This window comes from Microcaecilia unicolor, chromosome 2, assembly GCF_901765095.1.
Source record: "Microcaecilia unicolor chromosome 2, aMicUni1.1, whole genome shotgun sequence".
NCBI lineage: Eukaryota > Metazoa > Chordata > Amphibia > Gymnophiona > Siphonopidae > Microcaecilia > Microcaecilia unicolor.
Genome location: NC_044032.1, coordinates 349021423 through 349046331, shown reverse-complemented (window position 1 = coordinate 349046331; position 24909 = coordinate 349021423). Strand labels below are relative to the sequence as shown.

Sequence of the window (24909 nt, the reverse complement as noted above, 5' to 3'; positions counted from 1 at the left end):
GACCCGCTACGGACAAGCTTACCACGAAAGGTCTTTTTCAAGGTATTTCATAGTTTTCCTTGTTATTCATTTGGTTCTCATGCTTCGCTATATTTAAAGGGTTTTTTAGCCCCTTTTCCTTTTCTTTCCCCTCCATTTTTCATTAATGCTGCTTTTATATATATTTTTTTGTTGCAGACCACTTTTGTAATATAGCCAATCACTTTACGTTTGGTTCGTCACACGGACCAAATCGTGTTTCAGGCATTTCAGGTTAGTTTTTTCAATTTTTACACCTTCCATTTCTTTTTCCTTTGCTCTTAATTTAGCGTCCTGTTTCACCCCTTTAACAAGGATTTTGTTGTGTTTTGCTTTTCTGTTTCAACAGATTCATATATGCTACGTCATAGCGGTAGGTGGGTACTTGCTCCGTCTATTTAAAATACATTTTAAATATAATTCGCGGAATCCTTGTTTCATCAAAACTGTAAGGCATAATATGTGTATTCCATACACTCTATGTACAAACTCTGTTTCATTTTCTATGGTATTCACGGGAGGCAGGCAGTTTGCTTTCTTAACTTTCTATACATTTCATGTGCTTCTTGCTCCATCACAGCTGTAAGGTACAATTTGGGCACATATTATCTTCTACGTCCTTACCACACCTTTTTTTTGGTGATCCCACTTCTTCTTCTTTCAGCTTTTCCTTTTCTTCCCTTCCCTCTACCCCCTTTTTATTTTTATTTTCATTTTTCTTTCGTTTACCATATACATTTTTCATATATATATATATTTTTTGGCATATATATACATTTTTATATGTTTTCTTATGTTGCATGGTTTTTTCCTTTTTTTGGCCATCTTTAAAATAGCCATGGCAACAGTATATTTTTCTCAAATGACTGTATATGGTGCGCACAGGTATAGGCACCACATGCATACACTAGTTGACACCACGTTCCTTTTTCATGCATATTATTTTATTTGTTTTTCTTTCTTTTGTATATATATGATATTGGTCCTACGTTTTCTCCTGTATACATGATGTTGGTTGTATGATTTTTACTTGGTTTTTTATTCAAAGTCTTTTATATTTGCATTTTGAAGACAGCATGTTTTACTTCTGCATGACTTCCTTGTTTCTACATAAGCTGTGCGCGTATTTGTATGATGCTGCTTTTATGATATGCTTTAGTATATATAGGTTTCCATATAATGCCTCATGGATATTTTATCTATTGTCCTTCATATATGCATGTATTTTAAGATAGTATGATCTATTTTTACATGTTTTGAATGTTTAGTCCTTCCTATAATTAGTCCCTTTTACAATTATTTATTTATTTACACGACCATTTTGTGTAATTTTTTGGTGATATTATAACATCCCACATATGCATAATCTGTGTATACGTCACTTAGAGACTTTACGTTCATCATTATTTATTATCATTATTTTTATTGTTGTATTTTATAATATGTTGACCTCTTATTGTATATTTATTACTTATTTGAATGTTTTAATTGATTATTTGATTCTGTATATGTATTTGTTTGAAAGATTTATTTGATTTATGTTTTTATAGACTCCTGATGCAGGCCTGTAGACCGAAACACAACAGTTGTGTAGAGTCTTTTCTTCAATAAAGAAGTTTTTATGATATTGTCTCCAGGATTTGTATTTCCGTGGTCAAACATCCCACTTTTTACCTATATATGCGAACCCTTTCCATCACACAATCCCTGGCCTCAATGTCCCAGGGAGCAGCACCATACCAAGGGCTGTGCAGGTGGTGCAACAACACAGGATGCAAATATAGAGGGGCCTTTTTCATGCCCTGGTGGTCTAGTGGCCTCTTCAGGGCAGGAAAGAGCCCCCTCTTTCCTGCTGTCGCTGACCGCTCGTTGCCGGCACCACTTCAAAATTGCTGCCGAGACTTCAAGTGGTGGCCTTGCGCGACTTCCACAGAAGGCTGTTTCCTGCCCCAAAGAGGCTACTAGACCACCAGGGCAGGATAAGGTATGGGAGAGGATGTGAATGCAGTCATGTGGGTGGAGGTAAAACGTGGGTAGAGGGAGGCTGGAAAACAGATTGGGGAAAGGCTAGAAAACAGATTGGGGAAGGGACATGGGTGAAGGGAAAAAAGGGAAATACATAGAAAGGGATGGAGAGGAGGATATGCTGCTCATGGATGGGAGGGAAAAGAAAGGGGGACTTGCTCATGAAATGTGCATTTCTAAGCATTTCATGAGCATGTCATGTACACCTTTTCATTTTGCATTTCGCAGAGTACAGAAGAAAATGTATTTCTGTTGTATTTCTTGTGGGGGACGGAGGGCGTGTGTGTGTCAAGGTGACACTGCAGTGCAGGGGCAGGGCAGGGGCATGGCCAAGGCATGGTGGAGGCAGAGCTGAATTTTATTTTCTGTCCTCTTTTTTTGTCACGGCAAATAAGGTATCCCTAAGAGGGGGTGCAAAAATTTCTCCTATTCCACCATCTCCAGTCATTGGTGGTGGTGAAGGGTGGGAGGCACCAGTAGGTGCAGTCCTGCCAGGGAGCAGAAGAGTTGACATAGGACTCAAATCCAAACTGTCTGCATGGCAGTGCACAGTGGCACCAAACTGGCCTTCTTTGACACTGTTCCCTCTAAACTGAGCGGGTATCCTCCAACTGCATTGCTACCAGTAGGGGGTGGTGCTTCAATATTGTGTTTTCAATCTCTAGGGATAGACAGGTTTCCTGAGTCCTGCAGAACTGGCGCTAAAAAGTTCTCAGGGTGAGTTTTTGATTACAATTTTCCTTGCTTATGTCCTGTTAAATGTTTAGGTTCTGAGCAATGGACTGAGTATATTAATCAAATTGCTTATATTGTAGGGGATTGTCCTTGAGACAGTTCGGTTTCGAGCGAAACATATGTCGGACAACATGACCCCGGGTCCGATGGAAAAACGGATTTAAAAAGATAAGTTAAATAAATAAGCTACATTATAAATGATTTTGAAAGCTAAGAAGTTAATATAGCTGATCTATGAAGATGTTAGATGTTGTCAACATTGCCATGTAAAACAGCAGTTTCGTTGGCAATGAACATCGCTGAGGTCAATTAGAGAGAGAAATAAAATATCATTTGATGGTTATCTAAAAATCATTTATTTAAGTAGTTCCTTGTTTATATTTGGCTGGATACCTGTGAAAAGTTTGGATTGTATGCTGTAGGTGTCCGAAAAAGTTCCTTGAATTTAGCCATTTGTTTGAGTATTATACATAGAAATGTATAGGCATATTAGCGTTTAACGTGCCTTAAATTTAAAGGTGCATTAGAAACGCTAACACACCTTAGTAAACATACCCCTAAGAGAACTAAAGAATCCCTCTCCCCTGTACAGGTCCTGTTTTATGTAAAAGATGTTGGGTAGACATTTTAAGAATTTAAAAGAAAAAATAATTCTCTCTTTAACAGTTCTATAGCTCTAGTTTTGTTTCATATGACAGATTAACTTAAAAGCTACTGGCAGAAGCATGATGTATGAAACACAGGCATCAAACCCTCAGCATTAGCGGCTCATTTTCATTGATGAGTTCCTGAAACACCGCAGGTGTGTTGCAAAGGCCAAACGGCATAACTAAATACTCAAAATGTTCCTCATGGGTATTAAAAGCAGTCTTCCATTCGTCCCCATGGCGAATTCGGACTAGGTTGTATGTCCCTCGGAGATCTAACTTGGTGAAGATAGATGCCCCTTGCAGATGGTCAAAGTTCTAGAATGAGGTGAAGCGGCTACTGATTCTTGATGGTTATTTTGTTCAGACCTCGGTAGTCAATGCAGGGTCGCAATGAGCCATTCTCCAGTCAGGCCTTTGTCGGGGCATCACTCGCCTGCTGCCAGTCAGGGTCCACCTACCCTTCGGGTTCGGAAGGCAGCATAAACCTGACTGTGGGCTTACCTACTTGAGCCGTAACACTTGGCTTCCCTGGTTCTCAGGTTGATGCTCTAACCACTAGGCTGCTCCTTCATATCTTTAATTATAATTATGAATAAAAAAAATAAGCCCCCAACATAGCAGGAAATTTTGACAACTACTGTTGTTATTTCCTGTCCCCAGAGGGCTTACAAACTAAGTTATACCTGAGATAATGGAGGATTAAGTGACTTGCCCAAGACCACAAAAAAAAAAAAAGCAGTACAAAGCATACATTTTGGGCACTGCAGTTTAGGTGCCACCATTTGAGTGCAGCTGTTTAGGTGTCTAAACACTTACGCCTGACTTCTGGGTGCCCAAATAGTAGCATCTAAAAGTCCCCTCTCAAGTTCTCCCGCTTCCCCTACACCATGGCACGGCAGCCAAAGATACAGGGCCCTACTTCCCATGGAGAGACGCCGAGTAGGGTCCTGTGTCCTTGGGTTTAACACTGGTTCTTCCAGAAGCCTGTTCTGTCCTCTCTCACAGGCACTGACTGCCTGGGGCAGCATAGATCTCCCTTCTGCTTCGAGGACCACTGTAACCAGCATAGCATGTTGGCAACGTTTTGAGAGCTTCAAGCATGTTGGGCTTGCATGAGGCAGCACCCAAAAGTCATTTGTTCCCAAATGACTGCACTCAAGACTCACTTGCTCCCAAAGGGCAGCAACTGAAAGACAGCCACCTGCAGCACTGGGACTTGAACCCTGGTATCCCTGGTTCTCAGCTTATTATGGCTATTAGGGCTACTCCTCTACTCAGGAGAAAAGGGAAGGGGCTATATAGACAAATTTATGAAATGAATGACCAACAAGGAAGTCATAGTCAGTTCTGCTGGACTCAGGAAGCTCACTGTCCAAACGAAAAACTGATGTTCCTGTAGTTTTGGCTTATGGACTCTCAGTAGGCTTCAATAAGGAAAACTACCAGAGTGCAAGTGATAAGAAACTTGTGAGTTGGTCATAGATTTTCAGCTCCAGCTTCAAACGTTATATTGAGAAACTTCTGGTATGGTTCGAAATGTGAGTTGAAAAAGCAGGATCAATTGACCTCTTTATTTCCTGAAGCCAGGCAGTCACGCAGCTATCAAATACCTAAACGAATGTCAATTTTTTTTTTTTAGCTCTCTTCCTTGAAAATGCAAAATGCATAATTATCTCTGCTACTTGCCAGCAGGCATTCTGCAATTCAGAGCTTATAGGAAGTGCTTTTATTTCGCAAGAAAATGGTTACAAATGTAATTAGTTTACTATAACCATTCCCCCTTCATCTCTGCAGGCAATGTATGGTGTGTCAGCAGAGTTACTAGAACAAATACTGCAAACTTTTCATGCTTTCTTATCTCTGCAAAGTGGGCTAGGAGTATATGGAAGCAGTCTCCGGCCCTGGCTTCAGGTAGCTGCAGCTGGTTGGGTTTTTAAGATATTCACCATGGATATCCTTGAAATATATTTGCATGCAATGAACCCCTCTATGTAATGTATCTCAGGAATATTCATTTTTGATACCCTGGAAACTGAAAATTACCTGGACAAATTCTGGATTGTGGTTTATGGTAGAAATCTTTACTTTAATTAGAAATCTCTGATTAAGATGAGAAATGAGGGCAGAAATCTGTTAAAAGGTCTCTCTGGATCCTCTGATGACCCAGCCCTTATTTGCTGTAACTAGGTTTCATTGTACTACAGTTTTAACAGGACAACTTGATTTCCTTGGGTAGATTAAATTATAAAAACTGAAGAATGCTTACTATGTAGAGACAGAATAAGGTTAGCACAGATGTACCAATCATTCTGCATGGAAATCTGAAACATGGATCCCACTGATATATCTTCCGTTGAAAATATGTCTGTTTCCGTCTGTTAAGGAAAAGAGATAAACCACATATGTATTGTATTATTTAATATGCAGTACAGATAGTTGTCAACAAAAAGAAACAGGGGTTATAAAATTATTACGAACAATGGATCCAGCAAACTTAAATAATGAGACCTCTGCACTAATAAATTTTGATTAGCCACATCATCAAATGGCATGACGAGATGCAATTAATACAATTGGATAGAAGATAAGTACTGGTGGAATAGACTAAAAAGGTGCTAGGGAAGGACTGGTCACCGGAAGTTCACAGAACATTAACGCTGTTAAGAGCTGACACATGTATTATACCTTGACACAGCCATACTGGTGAAACTGGCTACAGTGGGTGTGTGTCTGTAATGGAAGCAGTTTGAAGTTAAGTTTTAAAATAAATTATATTTACGTCACTTTAAAAGCCAATTCGATTAGAACTTTAACAGACTTGTTCCAAGGGTTTTTTAATGCCTGTGAAGTGATTTTAATGTACATATTCCTAGTATGATTTCTTCCTTAACACAGAAGTGGAAGAAGGGTTCTGAGGCTTTTCCCCCTTAGATTTTTTTGTACTCTATCAAACAGTATTTTGATAGCAAAAGTCCTGTCAGCCTGTATGGTAGAAAGAGTTACTATTGGAAGATTACAATTTTTGTCTCTTTCTTTCTCTGAAATTATTATTAACTTTGAATAAATTTAAAGGGTGTCAGTGAATGACTGTTAAGCAACGTAAATTGTTTGACGCCAGTAGGTGCCACTGTTTATGTGCCTGGTATTTTATTGTTTTAGAAATAGATTATGTATGTTATGCTGTTAACTGCTATGAACTACTGATTATTGCAGACTAGACATTCTGTTAAGTGAAATAAAATAAAAATGTGTCTGTGAGGGGTGCAGTTTGATTCAACCTTATTGGAAAGATATAACGGATAGGTCGTCTAAAGTTCTAGAAGGTACTTTTCCATGTGATCCTAAATGGTGCCTCCTGGGGTGGGGGAACCAGAGGGGAAAGAGATGACAACAGAGATTCAAGAGAATGAGGTTAGCCGCCGCAAAAAACACTATTGCAATGCACTGAAAAAAGTCCGCTGGCCAACTGTAGGTAATTGGGCTGAGAAATTTAAAACCATTATAGAGTTGGAAAAATTGACTGATAAGCGTAAGGGGAGATATAATCCAGAGGCACCTGAATGGATTCATCTAACAGATATTGAGGGAGTTTAGGGGGGTTTGGGCTGTTGGGGGAATCAGTTGTTGAGGGGTTAGTGGGGGGGGGGGATGGGAAAATTAGGTTCTTACCTTGGTAATTTTCTTTCCTTTAGTCATAGCAGATGAAGCCATTACGTATGGGTTGTGTCCATCAACCAGCGGGGGGAGATAGAGAGCACTCAACTTTTCACAGTGCCTCATGGCCAGCCAGCTCCACTGCCTCTTCAGTATTTGAAGCTTCCAGAGTAATATGGCAAACCGCAATGGGAATAACATGAACTTTCCTCACAGTGAACGATGGCACCTTAACAAGGGCATGAACTCAAAAGGAGGGAATGAACACATCCTCCTGGAGGGAATAAACTTGTCCTCCTTATTGTATAACTGGAGGGGATACACGCAACCTCCTGGAGGGAATGGACTCATCCTCCTATAAGTGAACATGAATCCTGAAGACTGTTTTCCAACTTTCTCCCAAGGAAGGAACTTCAGGAAACAAGAACAGAACCTGAAACAGATTCACAGCATACAGACAATCATACAGGGAGGGCTCATGGCTTCATCTGCTATGACTAAAGGAAAGAAAATTACCAAGGTAAGAACCTAATTTTCCCATCCTTGTCATCAAGCAGATGAAACCATTACATATGGGATGTAACAAAGCAATCCCTGTATAGGGTGGGAACAGGTCACACCACGCGCTAGAACTTGTGCTCCAAAACGCGCATCCTCTCCTAGCGGCCACATCCAGCCTGTAATGTCGGGCAAAAGAGAGCTTAGAAGCCCATGTTGCTGCACTGCATATCTCTTGACGAGAGAGTGCTCCACTTTCAGCCCAAGAGGAAGAAATCGCTCTGGTAGAATGCGCCTTAAAGGCTACAGGCGGAGACCGGCCGGCAAGCAGATAAGCTGAAAAGATAGTTTCTTTGAGCCAGCGGGCAATAGTGGCTTTAGACGCTGGAGACCCTCTGCGGGGACCTGATAGCAAAACAAACAGATGATCATAGATCCTGAAAGAGATAGTAACTCGCAGATACTTCAGCAGAGTCCTGCGCACATCCAACAGGTGCAACTGCCCAAAAGATTCTGGAAACTCCTCCTTATCAAAGGAGGACAAGAAAATAGGCTGGTTTAGGTGAAACGCTGAAACCACCTTAGGCATGAAGGAAGGCACGGTCCGAACCGTGACCCCGGACTCTGAGAATTGCAGAAATGGGTCTCTACAGGACAGTGCCTGGAGCTCTGACACCCATCTCGCCGAGGTAATGGCCACAAGAAAAACGGCCTTTAGTGTCAAATCTTTCTCCGATGCTCGCCGAAGCGGCTCAAAAGGAGAAGCCTGCAGGGCCTTCAAAACTAGCCCCAGGTTCGAAGCTGGACAGGGTGCTCGCACGGAAGGCCGGAGCCGAAGCACCCCACTAAGAAACCGTGCCACATCTGGATGAGCAGCTAAAGACACGCCTTCAACCTTACCACGAAGGGAGGCCAACGCTGCCACTTGCACCCGCAGGGAATTATAGGCCAAGCCTATTTGTACACCATCCTGCAAAAAGTCCAGAATCGGCGAGACAGGAGCCCGCATGGGTGTGATTGCTTTTGAAGCACACCAAGACTCAAACTGGCGCCAAATCCTGTCATAAGCCATGGAATTGGAACGCTTGTGGGCTTGCAGGAGAGTGGAAATGACTGTGTTTAAATAGCCTTTGTCCCTCAATTGCGCCCTCTCAATCACCATGCCATAAGACCAAAGCGGCAGGCGTCCTCCATGGCTACCGGGCCCTGTGACAACAGGTTCGGTACCAGAGGTAAAGGAAGGGGAGCCTCCACTAGTATCTGTCGGAGGTCCGCATATCAAGGCCTCCTGGGCCAATCCAGGGCGATGAGGACCACTTCTCCTGGGTGCAGCCGAATCCGCAGGAGCACGCGCCCTATCAAGGGCCATGGAGGGAACACATATAGTAGGCCCGGAGGCCAGGGCTGAGTCAAGGCATCCAACCCTGTTGAGCGAGGATCTCTCCGTCTGCTGAAGAAGCATGGGACTTTGGCATTTGAACTTGTCGCCATAAGATCCATCACGGGCTTGCCCCATTTGGCACATATCTGCAGGAATACTTCGTCTGCTAGTTCCCATTCTGCTGGATCGATCTGATGCCTGCTTAGATAATCGGCTTGCACGTTGCTCTGACCTGCAATGTGAGCTGCCGACAGAAACTGAAGATGCAGCTCGGCCCAGTGGCAAATCTGTTCGGCCTGCGCGGCCAGTGCTCTGCACTGAGTGCCGCCTTGTCGATTTATGTAGGCCACTGCTGTCGTGTTGTCCGACATCACTCTGACAGCCAATCCTTCCAGGGCCACTTGAAAGGCCAGAAGCGCCTGAAACACCGCTTTCAACTCCAGGCGGTTTATGGACCACTCCGACTCCTCGGGTGTCCATAGACCCTGGGCATGCTTCCCCTTGCAATGTGCGCCCCAGCCCTTCAGGCTGGCATCTGTCACTACTAGACACCAATCGGGGAGCGCCAGTGGCATTCCTCGCTGCAGCATGCTGTCTGAGAGCCACCACTCCATGCTCAGTCGGGCCGCAGGGAGCCAAGAAAGTCTGCATTGATAATCCTGAGAAACTGGAGACCATCTTTGAAGTAGAAAATACTGTAGAGGTCTCAGGTGCGCTCTCGCCCAGGGCACCACTTCCAATGTGGCTGTCATCGATCCCAGGAGCTGGACAATGTCCCAAGCTCGCGGGCGGGGCATCCTCAGGAGCAGACGGACCTGATTCTGAAACTTGCACCGCCTTAGCTCGGGTAGGTATACATAGCCCGAGTCTGTGTCGAACCTGGCCCCCAAATATTCTAGAGATTGCGAGGGGGTCAGGTGACTTTTGGCCATATTAACGACCCAGCCTAGAGATTGAAGTACTGAGACCACTCTGGCTGTAGCTTGATAGCTCTCTGTTACAGAGTCTGCTCTGATGAGCCAGTCGTCTAGGTACGGTTGAACCCTGATACCTTCTCGCCTGAGCAAAGCAGCTACTACCACCATTACCTTCGAAAAGGTTCGGGGAGCTGTGGCGAGGCCAAAAGGCAAGGCCCGGAACTGGAAATGTTTTCCCAACACCGCAAACCTCAGAAACTTCTGGTGCGGGGGCCAAATTGGTATGTGCAAGTAAGCTTCTTTCAGGTCTAGAGACGTGAGAAACTTTCCTGGCTGTACCGCAGCAATGACGGAGCGCAGGGTTTCCATGTGGAAATGCCGCACTCTCAGGGACTTGTTTAATTCTTTTAAGTCCAGAATAGGGCAAAAAGACCCACCTTTTCGCGGCACCACAAAGTAGATGGAGTATCAGCCGTAGCCGTGTTCGGCGGGAGGTACCGGGGACACGGCCCCTAACTGAATCAGACCTTGCAAAGTCTCCTCTACCACCGCCCGTTTGGCAGCAGAACCGCATCGGGACTCCACAAACACGTCTCTTACTGGGGCGTTGAATTCTATTCTGTAGCCAACTCTGATCAGGTCCAGAACCCACTGATCTGAGGAAATATTGGCCCACTCCTCGGCAAAGAGGGAAAGACGTCCTCCGATGACAGGAAGCGAGGAGGGGGCCGGCGCACTATCATTGAGAGGGTCGCCCCTGAACTCCAGGCCTAGAGCCGGTGGCTGCAGAATGCTTGTCTGAGTGAAAGGAGTTCCTCTGCTGAAAAACTGGCACGAGAAGTGAACCCAGCAGAACGCCCCAGGCTGGACCTTCTAGCTTCACGGAAGCGAGGTCTATAAGAGGAGTGGACCGCCTGGCCCTTAGAGGAAGGCCTCGGCCTATCTTTGGGCAAGTGCTGGGGTTTAGGATCTCCCAGGCCTTTAACAATTTTTTTTCCAACTCCTCACCAAATAGGAGAAGGCCTTGAAAGGGCAACTTCACCAACCTTTGTTTAGAGGCCATGTCCGCTGCCCAATGTCATAGCCAAATAAGACGGCGAGCTGCCACTGCTACTGCCATTTGTTTAGCCGAAGCTCTGACAATAACATAAAGGGCATCAGCCAAAAAGGACAAGGCCGACTCCAGCCATGGAGGCACATCCGAGAAGGGCTCTGCTCCATCTCCGGGCTGTTCCACTGCCTGTTGCAACCACGCCAGGCAGGCTCTAGCAGCATAACAACTGCATGCAGACGCCCGAACAGGAAGACCTGCAGTTTCAAAGGACCGTTTAAGTGCTGCTTCCAGCCTACGGTCTTGTATATCCTTCAGGGTAACTCCTCCTTCCACAGGGAGGGTAGTTCTCTTTGTCACCGCAGTGACTAGGGCATCTACTTTAGGCATTGCAAAGCGAGCCAAATGCTCCTCACGCAGAGGGTATAATTGCCCCATAGCCCTGGAAACTTTCAAAGGTCCCTCGGGGTCAGCCCACTGAGCGGAAATAAGCTCTTGGATGGAGTCATGCAAAGGAAAGGCTCGAGCAGGCTTTTTGGTACTAGCCATCCTAGGATTCACAGAGGAGGCCGTGCCACTGTCAGGCTCTTCAATAGAAAGGACCTGTAGGGCATCTGAAATAAGCGCTGGCAGCTCTCACCGCGGAGGGATCATCCAGATCCTGTGGTAATTCTGCACCTGACTCTGGCTCCTCAGACCACGAAGGCCTGCCAGAACTCTCCGAATCCTCACAGCCCGACCACAGGGAGGAAAAAGGAGGTGCACCACAATCTGAAGGGGAATTAGCCCTTCTACGCTTTTCTTTATGCCAATTATCAGGAAAAATAGCCTCAGCGGGCAGTCCCAGGCCAGAATCCACCGAGGGGGGGGGGCCTCAGACGACCCTTGAGGGATAGCTCTTTTCCGCATGTGTGCTTTATGCAATAACAACACAAAATCAGGGGAGAAAAACTCGCCCTGGGCACCCAGATCACGTCCGGGGCTAGCAGCTCCCTGAATAGCCTCAATTCGAGGTCCCCCCCCCCGGGCTCAGGGCTCTCCATCTCTACGGAGGCCGCGCCATGCGGAGAATTCAAAATGGCGTCCGCTGCCAGCTCTGAGCGGGAAGAATCATCGTTCGCCATGCTCGGGCCGGCTCTTACACCTGTACAGCACGATTTACAGAGCCCTGCTGCTGATTTGCGCTTGCCACACCTGGAACAGCGCTTTACATTCTCTGCAGCCATCGCCGAAAATGGCAGGAAAATTAAAAATGGCGGTTTCGCGCCAAAAACGCCCCGCTCACGGGCCCACCCCGGAGGAGTTAGAAAACACTCTTACCTCACCGGACCGAGTATCACAGCTCCGGTCCCATGGAAGAATCAAAGGAAAACCTCTGTTCCATTTTTTTTTTTTTTAACGCTGTGAGGAAAGCAGAGGTAATAAGAACTCCGGAGGCTCAGATGAGTGGGAAAGGCAGGGAAAGGCGAACCAATGTGCCTGCATCCACTGAGTGGGAAAGGACAGGCAAAAACAAGCTAATATGTCCACATCCACGGGGGCAGGGCCGTGCCAACACGGTAAGCGAGGTAAGCATGGCAGGGGGGCGCCAACTGATAGTCTGCAGGGGGGGGGGCGCCAACTGATAGTCTGCAGGGGGGCGCCAGAGACCCTAGACACGGCCCTGCAAGGGGGCATGGGTAAGGCAGGGAAAGGGCTAACCTATGTGCCTTCAAAGTGAAGCTGCTATAGCCTCTAACACCCCGGCAAGCCAGGAGCCACCCCCAGGCAGATTTTTGATGGAGCTCGAAGAAGCTGCAGCCACCCTGCTTGGGGAGATAGAGAATAATGAAGAGGCAGTGGAGCTGGCTGGCCATGAGGCACTGTGAAAAGTTGAGTGCTCTCTATCTCCCCCGCTGGTTGATGGACACAACCCATACGTAATGGCTTCATCTGCTTGATGACAAGGAAAAAAGGGTTATAAGCATATTGTTAAAATAAAAAATTAAATTGTTGCATTGTCATGTGCTGGAGCCAATGGCTCATTGTTATGTTTGAGATGTTATTTCAATAAAAATTCAAAATAAAAAAAAATGTGTCTGTATCCCTTTTACTATACTTGATCTTCAGGGGCTCCACTGGTCCATTCCAATTCCCAACCAACCTTGGGTAAATCTATCCTCTCTATATAACCCCCTCAGTTATTGCTCAGCTACCTGCTTCTTCCCTCCTCAATATTTTCTTTCTATTAGATTAATTATACACTGCCTTTCTGTAATACAATGAAAGCAGTTTACATACTTGCATTCAGGCACTGTCTCCATTTCTAATTCTTGAGATAGCAGAGAGAAGTGATTTGCCCAGAGTCACAAGGTGCTGCAGTGGGACTTGAGCCCAATTCCCTGGGTTCTTCACTACATTGCACCAACCATTAGGCTACCGATCAGTCTGTGAAGACTCTTTTCTAAATCTTCAAGTCTCCTTGGCAGACTCCCGTTGGGTGCTGTCTACTTCAGCTACACTTTCCATGATGGGCACCTGGGTACTTTGTTCCCTCTAAGCTCCGCGGGAGTCTTCCAACTGCACTGATGGGCAGATGATCAAAAGCCCTGCGCTGTTCCAAACAGCGCTCTAAAAATAGCACTGGAACAACGCGGGGCTTTACCGCACCTATGATCAGAGATAATTGCATGCAATTTTAAGCACGCAGTTCTCTCTGGTCATGGGGTAGAAGTGAAGGATTGTGCCGGAGCATGCGCTCAACAACAATCCTCCCACACTTGTTTGATAGGTCTGGGCTGTCAAAAGCCCAGACCTGTGAAACACAGGGGCTGGAGGTCCATGGGACCACCAGACCCCAACTACCCCTGCCCCAAGCAAGGCAAAACAGGGGCTGGAGGTCCGGCGGATCTCCGGTCCCCCAGACCCAGGTTCAGGGAGGGCTGGAGATCCAGTGGGTCTTCAGCCCCCCAACCTCCCCCCCCCAGCATTGATGCGAAATCCCTAGTGGCCTAGTGGGCAACTAACAACCGCCCCCAGTGATAGGGGGCTGGAGGTCCGGCGGACCTCCGGTCCCCTGACCCCCCTGACGCAGGTTCAGGGGAGGCTGGAGATCTGGTGGGTCTCCAGCCCCCCAACCCCCCCAGCATTGGTAAGAGGTCCCTAGTAGCCCAGTGGGCTGTGGTCAATCCCCCCACCCCCCTACCTTAGGATGGAGGAGGGAGGTGGCCTCCCTCCTCTTCCTTCAGTGACACCTGCAAAATGCTGGTGCCCAGCTCTGCCCAGTGTATCCTGGGATGCGCTGGGCAGGGCTTTACTCCATATAAGGGACTCCAAAGCAGGCCACCTCCCTCCTCCAACCTAAGGTACGAGGTGGGGGGGGGGATTGACCGCAGCCCACTGGGCCACAAGGGACCTCTTATCAATGCTGGGGGGGTTAGGGAGGGCTGGAGACCCCCCAGATCTCCAGCCCCCCCTGAACCTGTGTTGGAGGGGTCAGGGGGACTGGAGGTCCACCGGACCTCCAGCCCCTTGTCGCTGGGGGGTCATCAGTCAGGTCGTCGGTTCCTGTGGGGTTTGCTTTATTGCGGGGAATGGGGGCCTGCCAGCATGCAAATGCATGCTGGACAAGGCTCTCCGTTCCTCCCCAATGGCTCCCCAATGGTCTGCAAACCCTAACACCAGCTCCGAGCTGGTGTAGGGTTTGCCGCAGCTGATCACTGGGGATGAATAGGTTTAGCATGCATTTGCATGCTAGTTGTGCTCAGAGCCCGCGAGAACGTTGTTTCACGTGCTCGGGGGCTCTGATCATGGGGCGGTAGCAAATGCAGGCGTTAGTATGGCGTTAACAGCCTCTAGCGCCTGCGTTTGCTTCTGATCATCGGTCCATGAGGCCAGTGGGCGTGGTGTTTCAATATTGTGCTTTCAATCACTAGGGACAGGCAGGTTTTCTGGAGTCCTGCAGAGCTTGTCTATTCCTCTGTATTGAAAATGTGATAATGAAACAGCTCTCCCCACTGGCAGTACTGTAGGTGGAGGACTCCCACTCAGCTTAGAGGGAACAGTGCCTGGGTAGTGTCCTGTACTTAGTAATTTCAGTTCTAATCCTCCTGGCCCCCTGGATTTCCTCTAAACTCTTTCCAACACAAAGCTTTACAGAAAAACTCTAAGCAAAAACAGATTATAAGGCAAAGAAGCAAGAGCACCTGGCTGCCCTAGCTTAACATACAATATTAACAGAAAAAACACACACAATTTTAGGTGTCACTGGCTTATATAAAATTAAACAGAACCACTTCAGCAAGCCCAGATGCTGTAGCAGCATGGATTATACCTCCTTGCTATGCTAAGATGCCATGGTCTTGTTACTAGGAGTAAACTGGTATAGTGAAAGTCCCTTATATACATACTCTTGATCATGACATGCAAAATTCTTGATCAACGCTCAAACTCTTCAGCATATGTCTTCAGGTACACCAAAACATCACCAATCCTTTTAGTCTTTTATTAGAAAATTCTTGTATAACACATCTCAATACAATCAGGACCTGCGTGAACATGGCCCATGTTTCACCATAGCTGCGTCAAGACAACGGAACTGTTCCAAATTGCTGCTACTTTCCAGTGTTGATAAGTGTTGTACAAGATTTTTCTACAAGAATTTTCTAATAAAAGATTAAAAGGATTGGTGATGTTTTGGTGTACCTGAAGACATATGCTGAAGGTTCTGAGAACTGGGATATGAGGTTATAGTTTATGGTGAGCCTCGGCCAATTGCAGAAACTTTTTTGATGTGGTAATTCTTGATCAGAGCATTAAAACAATCCTTTGTATATTAAAAAAAAACATTATACTTGACGAAAACATGGAGAAGATAGCTGCAACAAACTCTTATTCTACTCTTTCACAAAGCATGGCAGAAAGGGGTAAAGAAAGTGAAAGGGAAGAAAGGAGTGGAGGAGGAAGGAAAGGGAAGAGGAAAGGTGAGTGTGTGAGAATGGGGTGTGTGGTTGGAAATTAGAATAATAAGGGAACAGGCCAGAGAAGAGAGTTGTGAGACACTAGACACCAGGGATCACTTCCAGGTAAACCCCAGGAGTAAAAAGGGGTCTTGAGGGTGTAAAGGGAGGGGTGGATGTAACACATGCAGGCACAGCTTAGTTCTGGGGGAGAGACTTCCCTGGGGGGGGGGGGGGGTTAAATCCAGAGGGTTTGAAGGAGGTATGGTAATCAGATCTAGGGGGGTTGGGGATCAGTGGGGGTATTCTAATTGGATTTCGGGGGTAGGGGTTTGTGGATTGAAGGGTGTATATTAATGGGATCGGGGGATCAGGTTGCAGAACTGAAATGGGTATTGAAACCAGGGAAATGCATCATGGGGGGGGGGGGGGAGTTGACTGACAGACCCTCTTATCCAAGTCCTGGCTGATATTCCACTGAATGTTGGCCAGGACCTGCATAATTATAGGCTTTTGCCAGATCCTGGACATGGCTCAGCATTGAATATCCAGATCTAACTAACTCGGCAATGCTGAGAGGTTAAAATAACGCCGATTGCTGCCGGCTGAATATTGATTGGAAAATGTCACATTACTGTTTATATGTATAGCCATCAATCATAGAAAATCTTAGAGATCAAAATACAAAACACAAGGGTAAGAACATACAGCTCAGGTTTTCTTAGAAGCCTCTTGACATGTTCAGCTTGATGAGGCTGCAGTAAAAGGTTTTCTTCCTGTTTGAAAAGAAACAATGCAGGTCAATATTCAGCCACACAGGTGCCACATTTGTCTCACTGAGCGAAAAGGTACCAAAAGTGGGGTATGTGATTTATTTATACCACTAGATAGAAGGATATCAACTGCATAATCTTGCAAAGTTTCAGCTTCAAGTATGGACTAATTACATCTTTAAAAAAATGAGAAATGTTTATCAATAAAAAAAAAAAAATTAACCCCAAAAATCACATACCCCACTTTAGGTACCTGCTCTTCTGTTTACTAAGCCATGCTAGCGGCTGCAATGCGCTAATGTTGAACAGCCCATTCACTTTAAATGGGCTATATCAGTATTGTCGCGCGGCTTAGTAAACAGGGGGCTGCAGTTTTTAGACTGTAGAACCTGAAACACATTAGAACATAAGAATAGTCATACTGGTTCAGACCAATGGTCCATCTAGCCCAGTATCCTGTTTCCAACAGTGGTCAATCCAGGTCACAAGTACCTGGCAGAAACCCAGATAGCAGCAACATTCCATGCTACCAACCACAGAGCAAGCAGTGGCTTTCCCATGTCTGTCACAATAACAGACTATGGACTTTTCCTCAAGGCATTAGCCCAAACCTTTTTTAAACTCAGATAGGCTAACCGTTGTTACCACATCCTCTGGCAATGAGTTTCAGAACTTAACTATTCATTGAGTGAATAAATATTCCTCCTATTTATTTTAAAAGTATTTCCATGTAACTACATTGATTGTCCCTTAGTCTTTGTACTTTTTGAAACATAATAAATCGATTCACTTTTACCCGTTCTACACCACTCAGGATTTTGTAGACCTCAATCACATTTCCCCTCAGCCATCTCTTTTCCAAGCTGAAGAGCCCTAACCTTTTTAGCCTTTCTTCATATGAGAGGAGTTCCATCCCCGTTATCATTTTGGTCGCTCTTCTTTGAACCTTTTCTAATTCCGCTATATCTTTTTTGAGATATGGCAATCAGAATTGAATGCAGTACTTAAGGTGAGGCCACACCATGGAACGATACAGAGACATTATAGTATTCTCGGTCTTATTTACCATCCCTTTCCTAATAATTCCTAGCATCCTGTTTGCTTTTTTGGCTGCTGCCACGCATTGGGCAAAAGATTTCAGCGTATTGTCTACAGTGACACCTAGATCTTTTTCTTGGGTGCTGACTCCAAAGGTGGACCCTAACATCAAGTAACTATGATTTTGATTATTCCTCCCAGTGTGTATCACTTTGCATTGTCCACATTCAATTTCATTTTGGATGCCCGGTCTTCCAATTTCCTAAGGTCTTCCTGTAATTTTTCACGGTACATATGCATTTTAATAACTTTGAATAGTTTTCTGTCATCTGCAAATTTAATCACCCCACTTGCCGTTCCAATTTCCAGATCATTTATAAATATGTTAAATATTCGGTCCCAGTATAGATCCCTGCGGCACTTCACTATTCACCCTCCATTGAGAAAAACTGCTATTTAATCTACCCTCTGTTTTCTGTCCAATAACCAATGCCTTCTTTCCCATGATTTTTTAATTTTCTCAGGAGTCTCTCATGAGAGACTTTGTCAAAAACTTTCTGACAATACAGATACACTACATTAAACAGCTCACCTTTATTGACATGTTCATTCGCACCTTCAAAGAAATGAAGCAAATTGGTGAGGCAAGACTTTCCTTGGCTGAATCCATGGTGACTCTGTACAATTAAACCATGTTTGTCTATGTATTCTGTAATTTTATTCTTTATAATAGTTTACAGTATTTTGCCCAGCACTGATATCAGGTTTACCAGTCTGTAATTTCCTGGATCAACCCTGGAACCCTTTTAAAAAATCACTGTTACATTGGCTGCCCTCCTATCTTCATGTAGTACGGATAATTTTAACAACAGGTTACAGATCAGTAACTGCAGATCAACAATTTCATTTCATGAGTTCTTTCAGTACCCTAGGGTGCATGCCATCTGGTCCAGGTGATTTACTACTCTTTAATTTGTCAATTTGGCTTAGTACATCTTCAAGGTTCACCGAGATTTCCTTCAGTTCCTCTGCATCATCACCCTTGAGAAAAATGGTACAGGTCTCTTACATCTCTTACATTTTCTTCCATAAAAACCGAAGCAAAGAATTCATTCATTCTCTCCGGGAATTCCAAAGTCTTATTCTACTGACCTTGTAGTACACAAAACTTTCAAAAACGAAAGTTGTCCATAGTTACCTCACCAAACTTTTATACTACAAAACCGAAATAGGACCAAATTACAAGGACACACACAAACTCTTCCAACTTGTGAACAAACTAATAGACACCACATCAGTCACGAATAACAGCAAAGACACACCAAGAGCTGATGACCTCGCGAAGTACTTCAAAGAGAAAATAGTACAACTGCGACTAAAAATACCTGTTAGCCCCATCGAATACACTGCACTACTAGACTGTCTGGACCCAGACCATGGAGCATACCCTGCAGATAGGATCTGGACTGAATTTGAGCCACTATCGGAAGACCTCATCTCCCAAACGCTTAAAAGATTCGCCAAATCGCACTGCAAACTACACATTTGTCCAAATAACCTTATGAAATCGGCCCCCCAACACTTTATAACAGATCTAACGAAACATGTGAATTTCATGCTACAAAATGGACGCTTCCCAAGGGAGAAAGGAAACATCCTACTCACCCCCATACCCAAAGACGCAAAGAAAAACGCGAGTGAGTTAACCAACTATAGACCAGTAGCATCCATTCCCCTAACCAAAATAACAGAAGGGATGGTTACCAAACAACTCACAGACTATCTAAACAAGTTCTCAATACTACAAGAGTCCCAGTCAGGTTTTCACTCTAATCACAGCACTGAAACAGTACTAGTTACTCTCATGAATAAATTCAAACAAACGATTACAACCGGTAAGAATATATTACTTCTACAATTCGACATGTCAAGTGCCTCGACATGGTTGATCATGGAATCCTACTACACATCCTTGAATACTTCGGCATCGGAGGCAACGTTCTCAGCTGGTTTAAAGGATTCCTAACTACACGCTCATATCAAGTGACATCAAATTCAACAACATCAGCCACATGGACACCTGAATGTGGAGTTCCACAGGGATCCCCCCTCTCACCGACAATATTCAACCTAATGATGACACGCTTGGCCAAACTATTATCAAAACAAAACCTCAACCCATATATCTACGCTGATGATGTAACGATCTACATCCCATTCAAATAAGACCTAAAAGAAATTTCCAATGAAATCAACCAAAGTCTACAGATCATGCACTCATGGGCAGACGCCTTTCAATTAAATCTCAATGCAGAAAAAACCCAATGCCTAATACTCACCTCTCAGCATAATGTGAGCAAATATACCACCATCAACACCCCAAAACTAAATCTACCAATTTCAGAAACCCTGAAAATCCTAGGAGTCACCATTGACCGGCACCTGACACTAGAGAATCACGCGAAAATCATAACCAAAAAGATGTTCCAATCAATGTGGAAATTAAAAAAGAGTAAAACCATACTTCCCTAGAACCGTTTTCCGGAACTTGGTACAATCATTAGTACTCAGTCACTTAGACTACTGCAACTCACTCTACGCCGGCTGCAAAGAGCAAATACTCAAAAAACTCCAGACAGCCCAGAACACAGCAGCCAGACTCATATTTGGAAAACCAAAATATGAAAACGCAAAGCCCCTATGAGAGAAGCTACACTGGTTACCACTCAAAGAACGCATCACGTTCAAAGTATGCACCCTAGTACACAAAATCATCCACGGCGAGGCCCCAGCCTACATGTCGGACCTGATCGACCTACCACCCAGGAATGCCAAAAGATCATCTCGCACATTCCTTATTCTTCATTTCCCTAACTGCAAAGGCCTAAAATATAAACTAATGCATGCATCAACCTTTTCCTATATGAGCACGCAATTCTGGAACGCACTGCCACGGAACCTAAAAGCGACCTATGAACTGACCAACTTCCGCAAACAACTGAAGACCCATCTCTTCGACAAGATATACCACAAAGACCAAAACTAGTGAAATCCCCACACATATCTATCAATGTTAAGAATGCCTTATGTCATGTTACTATCTTGTTTTCCATTGCCATGCTACCCAAATTACTTCTGTAACACTAAATGTCAATTCTCTCATTTCCACTATCCATGATTTATTGTAAGCCACATTGAGCCTGCAAAGAGGTGGGATAATGTGGGATACAAATGCAATAAATAAATAAATAAATAAATAAATAAAAATAAATACCTTTTATATCTCTGTTATTTGGAATCCCACTTTTGGTACCTTTTCACTCAATGAGTCACATTTGCTTACTGAAAATCCTCCTAAGTATATCATTTAAAAATATTTCCAATGGAGATGGAGAGACCAGTTAGTGGCAACATTTTTTAGTTGAGAATGGGAGTTCTTGATTTACCAAATATTACGAGAATAGTGTTAACACTGAGCCAATATCTGGATAACTTAGAAATAAGGAGGATACTTACCTGTAGCAGGTATTCTCTTAGGACAGCAGGCTGATTATTCTCACACGTAGGTCGACATGCACGTCAGCCCAGGAACCGGCATTTTGCCATAGCAGAAAACAAAAAAGTTTTGATAGAGTCTTTTGGCGCACATACAGCGCGCACTGAGCATGCGTGGACTGGCTTCTCGTCCGCCACACGAGCACGTACCTCAGTTAAATCAAAAAGCATAACAAATAACAACTCCAATGGGGAGGTGGGAGGGATTGTGAGAATAATCAGCCTGCTGTCCTCGGAGAATACCTGCTACAGGTAAGTATCTTCGCTTTCTCCAAGGACAAGCAGGCTTCTTATTCTCACATGTGGGGTATCCCCAGCATCCAGGCTCACTCAAAACAATGAACATTGGTCAATTGGACCTCGCAACAGTGAGGACATAACATAGATTAACCTGAAACTATATACAGCTAGCTGAGAGTGCAGCCTGGAACAGACTAAAATGGGGGTGGAGACAGATTCTAAACCCCAAACAGATTCTGCAGCACTGACTGCCCAAACTGACTGTCATGTCGGGTATCCTGCTGAACACAGTAGTGAGATGTGAATGTGTGGACTTATGACCACGTTGCAGTCTTGCAAATCTCTTCAATGGAGGCTGACTAAGAGGTGTATTTTCAGAGTACTTAGACTTACAAAGTTCCATAGGTTACTGTGGAACTTTGTAAGTCTAAGTGCTTTGAAAATATGCCCCTAAGTGATCCACCGATGCAGCCATGGCTCTAACATTATGAGTCGTGACATGGCCCTCCAGAGTCAGCCCAGCCTGGGCATAAGTGAAGGAAGTGCAATCTGCTAGCCAACTGGAGACTGTAAATTTTCCAATGGCGACTCCCCTCCTGTTGGAATCGAAAGAAACAAACAACTGGCTGGACTGACTGAAGGGCTTCATCTGCTCCACGTAAAAGGCCAATGCTCTCTTGCAGTCTAAGGTGTGCAAACTGCTTTCGCCATGGTGGTCATGAGGATGGGGAAAAATGTTGGCAAGACAATTGACTTGTTCAGATGGAACTCCGACACCACCTTCGGCAGGAACTTAGGGTGTGTGCGGAGGACTACTCTGTTGTGACAAAACTTAGTATAAGGTGCATCCATCACTAAGACCTGAAGCTCACTGACCCTACGAGTTGAAGTAACAGCCACCAAGAAAATGACCTTCCAGGTCAAGTACTTCAGATGTAAGGAAATCAGTGCCTCAGAAGGAGCTTCCATCAGCTGGGTAAGAACAACATTGAGATCCCATGGCACTGGTGGAGGCTTTGACAAAAGCAAACCTCTCATGAAGTGAACAACTAAAGGCTGTCCAGAGATAGGCTTACCCTCTACACACCGATGATAAGCACTAATTGCACTGAGATAAACCCTTACAGAGTTGGTCTTGAGACAGCTGATCTCTGAAAGCCTTCAGAGCATTCCAAATCACTCGCAGGTCCAGGAGGTTGATCTGAAGACCTTTTTCCTGAAAGGACCAGGCTCCCTGAGTGTGAAGCCCATCTACATGAGCTCCCCACCCCAGGAGGGATGCATCCATCGTCAGCACTTTTTGCGGCTGAGAAATTTGGAATGGACGTCCCGTGGTCAAATTGGATCGGATCGTCCACCACTGAAGAGAATTCCAAAAGTCGGTGGACAGTTGGATCAAATCCTCTAGATTCCACGCAGCTTGACACCACTGGGAAGCTATGGTCCATTAAGCTGATCTCATATGTAGATGTGCCATGGGTGTTACATGAACTGTGGATGCCATGTGCCCCAGGAGTCTCAACATCTGCCGAGCTGTGATCTGCTGCGAAGCTCGAACTGTGGACACCAGGGACAGGAGGTTGCTTGCCCTTGTCTCGGGAAGATAAGCTCGAGCTGTCTTCATGTCCAGCAGTGCTCCAATGAACTCCCCCTCACTCTCTCCTCAATCACTGGCTGACTACTTCCACAACAAGGTGCAGAAGATCAACCTCGAATTCACTACCAAGCCACCTCTTCCTCTTCACCCTTTAACCCACTCCCTCAACCAACAAACCCAGGCTTCCTTCTCCTCTTTTCCTGATATCACCGAGGAGGAAACTGCCCACCTTCTTTCCTCCTAGAAATGCACCACCTGTTCCTCTGATCCCATCCTCACTAACTTACTAAACACCATCTCTCCTACTGTCACCCCCCCCCCATCTGTCATATCCTCAACCTCTCTCTCTCCACTGCAACTGTCCCTGACTCCTTCAAGCATGCTGTAGTCACACCACTCCTCAAAAAACCATCACTAGACTCTACCTGCCCTTCCAACTACCGCCCCATCTCCCTCCTACCCTTCCTCTCCAAGATACTTGAACGCGCCGTTCACAACCGCTGCATTGATTTTCTCTCCTCTCATGCCATCCTCGATCCGCTTCAATCCGGTTTTCGCCCTCTACACTCGACAGAAACGGCACTCACTAATGTCTGTAATGACCTGTTCCTTGCCAAATCCAAAGGTCACTACTCCATCCTTATCCTCCTCGACCTATCCGCTGCTTTTGACATTGTCAATCATAATTTACTTCTTGCTGCACTATCCTCATTTGGGTTCCAGGGCTCTGTCCTCTCCTGGTTGTCCTCTTATCTCTCCCACCGTACCTTCAGAGTACATTTTCATGGATCTTCCCCCACCCCCATCCCGCTCTCTGTTGGAGTTCCTCAGGGAGGAGTGGCCTAGTGGTTAGGGTGGTGGACTTTGGTCCTGAGGAACTGAGTTCGATTCCCGGCACAGGCAGCTCCTTGTGACTCTGGGCAAGTCACTTAACCCTCCATTGCCTGCCGCATTGAGCCTGCCATGAGTGGGAAAGCGCGGGGTACAAATGTAACAAAAATAAATAAATAAAATCTGTCCTTGGACCCCTTCTTTTTTCAATCTACACCTCTTCCCTGGGCTCGCTGATCTCATTTCATGGTTTCCAATATCATTTTTATGCTGATGACACCCAGCTTTATCTCTCCACACCAGACATCACTGCAGAAACCCAGGCCAAAGTATCGGCCTGCTTATCCGACATTGCTGCCTGGATGTCCAACCGCCACCTGAAACTGAACATGGCCGACTGAGCTCATTGTCTTTCCACCCAAACCCACTTCTCCTCTCCCTCCACTCTCTATTTCAGTCGATAACACCCTCATCCTCCCCGTCTCATCTGCCCGCAACCTCGGAGTCATCTTTCATTCCTCCCTCTCCTTATCTGTCCATATCCAGCAGACAGCCAAGACCTGTCGCTTCTTTCTCTATAACATCAACAAAATTCGCCCTTTCCTCTCTGAGCACACCACCCGTACTCTCATCCACTCTCTCATTACCTCTCGCCTTGACTACTGCAACCTACTCCTCACTGGCCTCCCACTTAACCATCTATCCCCCCTTTAATCCATTCAGAACTCTGCTGCGCGTCTTATCTACCGCCTACACCGATATGCTCATATCACCCCTCTCCTCAAGTCACTTCACCGGCTTCCGATCAGGTACCGCATACAGTTCAAGCTTCTCCTACTAACCTACAAATGCACTCAATCTGCAGCCCCTCACTACCACTCTACCCTCATCTTCCCTTACGCTCCTATTAGGAAGGGTATGGAGTCCAGGTGTGCGGATGTTATAATGCCGTTGTATCGCTCCATGGTGCGACCGCACCTGGAGTATTGTGTTCAGTACTGGTCTCCGT

General features: G+C 45.4%; 1 protein-coding gene across 1 annotated transcript in view; it reads right to left on the bottom strand.

Moving 5' to 3' along the window:
- The window catches only part of LOC115463719 (stimulated by retinoic acid gene 6 protein-like), a 393767-nt gene that overhangs the window by 139065 nt on the left and 229793 nt on the right, over nucleotides 1-24909 (bottom strand). The window contains exons 10-11 of the mRNA XM_030194443.1: nucleotides 16575-16642; nucleotides 5695-5803 (exon numbers count right to left, since the gene is read on the bottom strand). Coding sequence (XP_030050303.1) covers nucleotides 5695-5803; nucleotides 16575-16642 — 177 coding nt within the window. The remainder of the gene's footprint in view (nucleotides 1-5694; nucleotides 5804-16574; nucleotides 16643-24909) is intronic.